Source organism: Oncorhynchus gorbuscha, linkage group LG19 (genome assembly GCF_021184085.1).
Source record: "Oncorhynchus gorbuscha isolate QuinsamMale2020 ecotype Even-year linkage group LG19, OgorEven_v1.0, whole genome shotgun sequence".
In the NCBI taxonomy this organism is placed as follows: Eukaryota; Metazoa; Chordata; class Actinopteri; order Salmoniformes; family Salmonidae; genus Oncorhynchus; species Oncorhynchus gorbuscha.
This window is the reverse complement of record NC_060191.1, coordinates 27,510,494-27,520,751: the sequence shown is the minus strand read 5'-3', so window position 1 is coordinate 27,520,751 and position 10,258 is coordinate 27,510,494. Positions and strand designations below refer to the sequence as shown.

The 10,258-nt window shown below is 44.1% G+C and overlaps 1 protein-coding gene across 2 annotated transcripts in view; it reads left to right on the top strand.

The window, feature by feature from the left end:
• The window catches only part of LOC124005236 (zinc finger protein 516-like), a 59,960-nt gene extending 58,128 nt beyond the window's left edge, over positions 1 to 1,832 (top strand). For both annotated transcript variants that reach the window (XM_046314302.1, XM_046314304.1), the window contains one exon: positions 1,158 to 1,832. In XM_046314302.1, coding sequence (XP_046170258.1) covers positions 1,158 to 1,501 — 344 coding nt within the window. In that variant the 3' untranslated portion in view covers positions 1,502 to 1,832. The remainder of the gene's footprint in view (positions 1 to 1,157) is intronic.
• Positions 1,833 to 10,258: the final 8,426 nt, after the last annotated feature.

Here is a 10,258-nt window from a genome sequence, read left to right as displayed (position 1 = left end):
TGGGGGGGGAGAACGAGAGAGGGTTGGGGGGGGAGAACGAGAGAGGGTTGGGGGGGGGGAAACGAGAGAGGGTTGGGGGGGGGAACGAGAGAGGGTTGGGGGGAGAACGAGAGAGGGTTGGGGGGGGGGGGGGGACGAGAGAGGGTTGGGTGAGGTAAATCTCCTCTGCTTTGACATTCGGAGAGAGCCAGGTCCGCAAGCCGCACCTCCATCTTAATGAATCACCCAACGCTATGAATGATGGGAGAAGAAACGGCGTCGGGGTCCAATCAGATGTAGTGTTGGCGGTGCTTTACGGTGACGATAACCTTTAGTGTAATTTAGTGCACCACTCCCATCCAGCCTCCCTCCCCGCCTCGCTTCCTGACAGGGCGACGGTGTCCTAGAGGTGCTCGCTTTCCGCTCACGTCTCAACCTGCCCGCCTGATCGCCTGGCTCTGCTTTTAGATTCTTTTTTGATTAATTGTGAATTTTTTTATTTTTTTTCCCCTCATGATAATGATGTATGATAACACACATATTTTTCTGCCTCTTCTTCAGGTAAGAGAAGGGGAATGAGAGGTTGAGGGCAGAAGGAGTCATTTGTTTTCCCCCATTTTATATTCTTCCATTTATCATAATGATAATTAGGCACAATTAAACGGCATTTTCATTTGTTTAGTTCAGGTGTGCCGTTGTTTATTTATGTGATTGGCGCCAGAGCCCGTTTGTGGGTCAGTCTAATGAGCAAAGCGAGTGGGTGGAGCTGGCTGACTTGAGAGAGAGAAATGAATGGTCACAGGAGAGGAGGGCAGGTTCATGTAGGTTAGAAAAGAGGAAAGTTGACGTGTTGCTTTTGGAATCAGGTGCAGTATATTTTAATGGTTAGACGTCTGTTGCCATTAAGTTTCATGATTTGGGGTTAAAATCGTTTTTGTACATGTTTGTGTTATATGTGTGTATGTATACAGGTCTTCTTCATTGTGCTGTTTACCTACAGTCAGTCCCAGCATGGTTTTCATCATTCTATGTATTGTTCCTTGTATTAAATCCCTCCCAAATGAAATCGTTCCAGGGGAGAGTTCTGCCACCACCCGTACTCTATGAAAGGTCATGCCATATCTGACCTCTGTTTGACCTCTGACCTCTGTGTGTGTGTTGCTGTGTGTGTCCCAAAGGGGAGAGACCGTTCCGATGCCGCCTCTGCCCGTACCGAGCCTCTCAGAAAGGGAACCTGAAGACCCACGTCCAGAGTGTCCACCACGTACATTTCGACAACGCCCAGTACCCTGATTACAGACCACCGGGACTGGGCCACGATCAGGTGGAGGAGCCGGGAGACTGGTTCTCACCCAACACCACCGACCCACCGCGACCTAATAACAGACCCACCAACGTGACATCCCCAGGGCCTAAGATAGAGCTGGAGACTCCATCCATATTCCCAGCCCCTCCCCACAGACAGCAGAGAGAACTGAGAGCTGTGTCAGAGACACCAACCGACAGAGTGACATCAGCGTGAACTCACCCCCGTTGCCGTTTTGGTTTGAAATAAGACCAGGATTATTTGAAATGTGTTTAAAAAAGAAAGAAAAGGGGGTTTCTTGGAAAGAGAAGAAAAATCGGACACTGTGCAAACAAATGCTGGTTTTTTCCCTCTGCGGACCCATGGGCAAGGACGGCATGGCGGCGTCCCTATAGCTTTCCGTTTTTCCTATTTTATTCCCCCATTTGATTTAGATTGTGATGAAATGGTTTTGTGCATTCCTCAGGACACTGATCCCTTAAAAACACACGGCAGAAAGGAGCAGCCAAGTTGGCGATGCTTACACTGACTGAACTGAACACACTTAGCTAACTTGACAAGCTTTGTGTGTGTGTGTGTGTGTGTGTTCCATCCTCTCGAGGACCACCATAATGAGTCCGGTATGACTGGCTGAAGTGGAGTGACCACTACACGATCTGACTCCGAGGCTGTTTGGCCGGTCATTAAGAAGAGAGAGAGGGAAGGAGAGAGGGCTAATGACAGTGTGAGAGGAGGTGCCTGTTTTACTGCTCATTAAAAAGAGTGTGAGCTTTTAATGGGGGGGGGTTATAAACGAGCGTGCGGTTTTAACGGTCGTTCAATTATTGTGGAGGAGAAGAAGAGGAGGCCGTTTTTTCTGATCCCTCTGATCCGAGCGTAGTCCTCCTCCCACACCCACACCTCCGACCTCAAATTATACCCACTTACTGAAACCTCTTAGCAGGAACAAAGTGGTCGGACTGTTTGGTTCCAGTTGCCCTTGCTCTCCTTTCTACTTGACTAAGACGACTGCTAAAGCCAGTCCTCACAACAGTGGCTTTTCAGGCGTCTAGAACCTTCAGGGAGCATTGATGAAGACAGTGTTTTGCTTCTGATGGCTGCAGCGCCGTCGTAGGGTTGCCCCTTGTGTGTGTGTGTGTGTGTGTGTTTGTTTGGCCCCTTCTTGATTACCTCTGCGTATTAGACTCCCTTTAGACGCTTTGCATACTACCTCCTTTGCAATAAAAGGTTGTTTTGGTTTTTGTACGGCCAGGTGTGAAGTGAGGACCAAAGCCATGCTTGCATACTGTATATACGATATAAGGAGAGGCTTCACTCTAACCATATGTGTGATGTTTTCTTTTCTCAAAGTTGCCCTCATAAAACGCCTCCTGGATTAATAGCCATGCCTATGACTATTGGATTACATTGAAATGTAAGTACCTGGGTCCTGTTTGTTAGGGCAGACACCAAAAAAAAAAAAACATTTTGCAACGGGAAACAAAAATGAGCGTTTCTGATTGGACAAAACCAGACGGGCCCTCCCCGTTTCAGTCCACTTTCCTCCGTTTGGTGCCTAATGAACACAGCCCAGGTGAGGTGACGCTCTCATAAGTTAGTCACTCTTGTTTTGGTGCAAGGATGTCAACATGTTCGTTCAGACAAGCAGACGATTGGTCAGACGGCTCTTCTTGAGCAAACGTTGTGGGCACGCAAGGCCACGTGCACTGTACATGACACTGCAAATGTCCAAGTGTGAGACAGAGAGCCAGAGATGGGTAGGAAAATAATGAATAATTATCAGCTGTTTAGAATAATATTTTTGTGTGTGTGTGTGTGTAGGGGAGGGGGGGTCAAAGATATGGTATTATTGTCATGGGATATAATACTGTCTACTTTGAGACCTCAGTAGTAGTTTTTACACAAGATGAAACGATTTCTGTGCCGGTTACTTTGTGTGGTTGGTTGAATATGTATACAGCTGTGTGCTTGAATATAGCTACACTTACTGTATGTGCATCTTAACGATGAGGATAGTCAAATACTTGAAGCGGATAATATAGCCTATCAAGTAGTGTCCTTAATAATTAGTGCCCTTCAATACCGTTGTACAGAATGACCCTTTTTAAGATGAACTCCTAAAATACACATTTGTACTCCTAAGTGTGACTTAGCAGATATGAGCAGACCACGCGGGAGTGAGAGAGTGAGTATTTGTGCGTGCATATGTAAGTGTGTCTGTCTGTATTTTAATCTTACCAAACCCGTTACAGCGTTAGATACCAAATGGCATTTCCGGTGCACTTAGACTAGGTTACTGCTTTAACACGTTTAACTGTCTTCATTTCATTCAGTCTTTGACTGGTTAAAGTGGTCCAGTTCAATGTCACCTCTGGTTTTGAATGATTATTATTCTATTATTATAGATATCAATTATTTCATTTAGTTTGCTATGTGTTTTTTATTTTTTTATTTTTTTTAGGCGTTTTGGGTTTGTATTACACTGCTTAGTTCAGTTTTCGAATGGAAAATGATAGACGCAGAAATATGTTTCATAAAGAGTGTGTTTTTAGTCTCTCTCTCTCTTTGCTTAAAAAAATGAGGACTTGTTCAGTAGATTATCCAAGGGTGCCCTCCCAAAGAACTTGGTGGAAGTCGTTATTTCTATTTGGTTGGGGTTTTAACAAATCCTCCCAAGTCGTGTGTGTCTGTTGGCTTTTTATTTGTAATTAACTACATTGTCATTTTCCTGTAGATGACACTGTTTGAAATGTATCTGGTTGACAACTGTATTTATTAGTGACAAAGAGCAGAAGCAGACAGGAGTTGATTTATTTGATTATTTTCTGATGAGTTTTTATACTTTGTTTTCACTGTCCCCGATGTGAAAGCTCTACCTCGTCTGAGGCCTTCTCAGTTCTGTTAAAGTTTTGTACATCGTTGCAGAAAATGTCATGTCACCATGTCCACATTAAATACACAAAACATGGCACCATTCAACCGGTTTCATCAGTCTCCCTTCCTCGCATGTGACAGAATGAGCAGCATCCTGTAGGGGAAAGAAGTGTAAGTTGTGCCATTTTTTTATTTATTTTTTACATTAAGGATCACTCCGTCAAGGGAAATATAGTTTTCTTTCTAACAAAGGTATCTACATATATTTCAGGATGTTGTGTATCCCTGGAAATAATCGGAATTCATTACAGTTTTGAAAATATAGCTTGTCCAATAAAGTGGTCTCTTGGCACAACTTACCCTGGGTATGGGTTAAGATGCCTACACATTCTTAGACTGAATGAAATATTCCCACTACCTTTTTAAAACCATGTCTATGTTATTTCCCAAATTCAATTCGACATCACTTTTTGTAATCATTTTAAGCATAATTTAACACAGGGTTAACACCTAACAGGCACTATTTAAATACACTTTGAACATAATTCCAGTGATAACACCTTGCATTACACCTGGGGAGAAAAAAACCCCACTTCAATTTCCTCAACTTGCCATTGGCTCAACCGTTGGCGAAATTTAGCCCAAGGCCACTTACCACAAGGCAAACATTTTGACTATATTAGCCCACACAGCTACAAGGATTGACAAGTAACCGGAAGGTTTGCGAGATCAAATCCCCGAGCTGACAAGGTAAACATCTGTCGTTCTGCCCCCTGAACGAGGCAGTCAACCCACTGTTCCTAGGCCGTCGTTGTAAATAAGAATTTGTTCTTAATTGACTTGCCTAGTTAAAGTTTTTTTTTAAACAACAGAATAAATTCATTTTTGAACCTGACTTGCTTACCACTTTCTCCATGTGGTTGCTTCCTTCACCAATTCCATGACATGATTACCTGTTCCTAACGTTTTTGTCAAATCATTCATTTTGTGTGTGGTTCCTTAGAAACAAGGGTTGTTCAACTTACCCCTTTATCTCAATTTATCCCACTCTCCCCTACAGGTCCAGAGAGGTACTGGGTCATGTTCATTAGGCACCAAATGGAAGAAAATAGGGAAGAACTACCTGAACTTGTCCAAAAACAAACACTCGTTTGCATAAGGTTCTAAGACGTTTTTGTTTTGTTTCGTGCCTTAATGAACACGACTATTCAACTATTCTTATAGAGAACTGACTTTCGACTTAGTAACATTAGGCAGAAACCATTTTCAGATAAAAGTATGGTAGTAGACTAAGTGGAAACAAAAAGACCTTTTCAGGGGTTGACCATATTTTTTTATGAACCACTTGTGACACTTGAAATTAGATGTTTTCTGACACGTGTGATGAAAGGCCCAGTTCAGTCAAAATTAATTTCCCCTGTGTTTGATCAGTGTTATTTCCTGATAGTTGCTGTTTGTATTTTCAATCTACACAGGGCCTTCTAATCAGAAGGTTTGGGTTAGGGTTAGGGTTAGGGTTTGGGTTAGGGTTAGGGTTGCCTGGAGGCATCACCAGGTGGTAAATTGGTGTTCCAAACCTCTCTGCCAGTGACAACTAGTTTTACCCTCCCTACTTAGACCACTCCCAGACACACCTAGCAAAGATCTTGCTTGAGCATTTCTTGTTGTTGCTAAAAAGCTATTTCTGCCAATTTTAATTTAAAATGAATACAGTAGAGGTACTTAATACTCAGAATGATTTGATTTAAAAAATGGCTGCATTTGGCCTTTAATGTGGAAAAATAGCTTGAGCTTGTTTCTATTTCTGATGTTTTGCCTAGTTACGGCCAAAGTCCATTTGAGGCGATGTTCAAAATTGGACTCCCAGTCTCCCACCTATTACAAAGACACACTGACTGCCCTAGGACTTGACAGACCTGCTCCTCACTTTTACCAGTCCTTTTCATGTACTAGCCTGTGACTGTGTGCTTTGAGACCTAACTGACTGAAGGACTGACTGACTGAGTGGTGAGTGACAGGTTTTCCCAGAGAACATGGCACATGACGTTAATGCCAGTGGGGCCTGCAGGCCGGTGGAAAGACAGAGAGACAGCAGCTGCCTGTCGCCCCCCCCCCCCTCCTCAGTAACATGACGGCCACGCAGGCAGCACTCACTGAGAAACCTGTTCCCTGACATCTCTGCTTTCTGTCTCACTGACGGGAGAGAGAGAGGGAGAGAGAGAGAGGGGAAAGAGGATCAACCTTCAGGCAGCAGACTCCATTTTGATGACTGATATGATATGTGCCTTCTGAATAGATTTATCCATTTGAACGTGAATAAACTTGTGAAATGCAGTTTTTGCAGGGTAGAGTACTACAGGGATTATTAACTTGATTCAGCCGCTGGCAGATTTTCTCTTGAGCGGATAGTTGGGGGGACGGAACATCATTACAAATCATTTGTAGACTGCAAATTGACCTCAAGAAGCTCAAACATATATTTGACTAAAACATAATCATTTCAAACCTTGCTTACATTTGTTTACGATCACGTGTCTATATTATGTGTTAAAAGTTAAATCACTTGGAGCTGATTTCTTGGAGTTTTTACAGGCTTTTAAGTCCAACCATGAAAAATAAAGACAAATTGCCAATTAAAACCACCTATGGAAAGAACTCATTAGGCCTATATTTTATAAATGTTTGATCATACAGTCTGTTTTCACCCCACGGACAGACACAAAAGATCACGTTTCCCTTTACAATACACAGCTCGGACCTTAGTGGGAGTATTACTGTATGTACAGTGTACCTCACAGCCATATCTTCAGTGCTCTTTGCTGTTCTACTATGTAAACATGTCTGCACCGTCTCTTCAGACTAGCTCTCCTATGTGTCTCTTGTCTCTGTGGCTGTGTCCGGGGGCATGATCTGAGCCTGCCACCAGAGGGCAGCATTCTGCTCTAATGGTCACTAAACTACCATCTTCAGGAGGACAAGGGCCACATCGAACACCAACCCAGACCAAATGACACTTGTACCGTGTGAGGGTGAGTGGGTGGGGGGGTCTAAATAAACTTAAAACACACACTCACATACACAGAACAGTAGAGCTCTGCTCGGGAATCCAGGCAAAAGGCCAAACACATTTTACAACACTTCAAGTGTCGGCGACACGAGAATGCCCTCTCCACCGAGAAATATGTAAATATTGCACTAATCAAAGGGTTCCGTAATCGCCAAATGCCACAGAAAAGGTTATGACCTGGAGCCTGTGGTAATAGGAGAGTGAAGGCGCACTGAGGGGGGAGGGAGAGGGGGTCAGAGTGACAGCTTCCACAGGCACCCCTCCTGCCTGAGGAGGACCTTCACACGGTGACCTCTGCCCCCTGTGCCTCCCTGCGCCTCCTGCAACACCACCAACGTTGACAGTAACGAATAGAAAAGGGATGTATATGTACCACAAGCAGAAAGAGAAAAGAGAGAGACAGAGAGAGAGAAATGGAGAGCGAAAGAGAGAGAGAGGGGGGGAGAGAGAGAGGGGGAGAGAGAGGGGGGAGAGCAATGCAGAGCCCTCTGTGCACTATGCATAGGAGGACTGTGTGGACATCGCTTTCGTGATCTGTCAAATAAAATGTCATGTTTGTTGTTTTATTTTTCATGGATGGATGTTCCAGACTTTGTTCATAAAACTCACAAATACGGAATTGTGAATAGTGATTATTTCTTAAAGATATATCAGTCTGTTTAATAGTTTTACCCCAAACCAAACCCATATATAAGCAGCTATATACAGCCCTGTCCTAAAACACTGCAGGGTACTAAATTCTGAGACAGAATCAGGAAATACATACATTCCAGTCATGTAATTCTTTCTTAGACGGGATGAATAATTTTTTACACTGACGTGATTGGTCTTAAATACCCCTGGAACCTTAAAGCTCCCAAAAAAGGAAGAGAAGCCTGAGTGGAATTATTCAAGGGAATGACATTCTCGTGATGACAAGCTCAAGAAAATAACCTTGAGCCAGCGAACAATGAGCAATCAGCCGCCAAAGAACGTATGTGTTATTTAACACCACGTGTCAACATCATCGGTTTTAGCGCTCTGGTTCATTTTATATCAATCCTGACAAGAATTCAGTTGGATCTTCAGTATGCAAATGAGAACCTATTCTGCCCCCCCACACACACACACACACCCTCTGCATGATTCCCTGGACAGACCATGACATTTAACATCGACTTCACTAATTTGCGCTTAATAGCCAAAAAGTGATTAGAATTAACATTAATGACATTTCATATGTCTTCCCCTCCACATTCATTTCCCCCTTTTCTACTGATACTTAACCAGCTAATGCTTGTGGCTGCTTCTTCCTACAGCTTAAATTTAATGGAACACTTTTGGCAGAAATCCTTCAGTCGCTTTAACTTTCTCTCTCTCTCTCTCTCCCCAACAGCCACCCTGCTTCTTTTAAGGAGTAACAACAAGGAAGGAGAAGTGAAAAGACTTAAAGCGAGAGATTGTGGATTGTAGTAAAACCCCTTTTAAGTTTCAAATCTATTCTGTAGGTCGCAAACTCTTCACCAATTGGCATCAGCGTCACCAGAGATTAAGAGCGGGGTCTCGCTTTCTCTTGTCTCTTCTGTGCACATCTCTAATTTTAGCTTCCGCTCCCCCTCTTTAAACAAATGCTGTCCGATACCCTTCGTCTTCAAACTCCAACCCTGCGGCATGCCTATAGTCTTCCTCTCAAAGCCAAATCACACAATGGATATAATATCAGCGGAGGAATGCTGCCATGTGTTCCTACTCATTCTTAGGACTGCACAGAAAGAAGAGAAACATGGACATTGAACACTGAGCAGCCAATCCCTTCCTGTGTCTTGGCAGTACCATGTGTTCTTTGTGTGTAAACCAAACGTGCAGATGAACACATCAGCATTGCCCGGTGACTGAGTGTCAGAGCAGGAGACGGCGAGGACAGCAGCAGAGCACATCTCCTCTTATTACATCTAATCTCTCTAACTGGTCACTCTCCCCTGGGGGAGGGAGAAGAGGAGAGGTGGAGGGGTGATACAGGGGAGGGAGGGGGACGGGGGAGAGGTGGTGGTGGGCGCTCATGGGTAATGGCAGGGGAACTGGCGCTGACGGACAGCCCAATCTCCCGCCTGGACAGGCTCAAGAGAGACGTGTCACTCTCCTTAGGCACCCGGGCTGGCCGAGCCGCTACAGTGCTAAATGTATATTGGCAAACTGTCCGTGCCAATGCCATTAGCCAGCAGACTTAAATTCCCCTGTAATTTTCCATGGGCCCCTCGTTATTGGCACCTCTGACGGGTTAAGTATTTGAGTCCAGGTTCAGCTTTAATGGATGACTGCATGGTGGTGGGGAGCAGGGGAGAGACTCACGATTTCCCCCCCAACCACTCTCTGTCTGCACGTCCCAATGAGACAATCACTGACACTACCCAGCATCCCTCATTACACCAACAGAAGAGATCTAATGGAGGAAACCAAGGGAGAAACAGAGGAGATCCGGATTGGACAACCCCCTATTTCTTCTTGACTTACTGGAACCAACTGTCTCCTCTCAAAACTAACTACACTGAACAAAGATATAAACACACAATTTAAAGTGATCATCTATGTTTCTTGAGCTAAAATAAAAGATCCAAGAAATGTTCCATAAGCACAACATTTTTTTCTCAAATGTTGTGCGCAAATTTGTTTACATCCATGTTAGTGAACATTTCTCCTTTGCCAAGATAATCCAACCACCTGACAGGTGTGGCATATCAAGAAGCTGATTAAACAGCCTGATCATTACACAGGTGCACCTTGTGCTGGGGCAATAAAAGGCCACTAAAGTGTGCAGTTTTTTCAAACAACACAATGCCACAGATGTCTCAAGTTTTTAGGGAGTGTGCAATTAGCATGCTGACTGCAGGAATGTCCATCAGAGCTGTTGTCAGAGAATTGAATGTTAATTTCTCTACCATAAGCCACCTCCAACGTCGTTTTAGAGAATTTGGCAATACGACCAAACGGCATCACATCCACAGACCAGATGTATGGTGTCGTGTGGGTGAGTAGTTTGCTGATGTCAACACTGT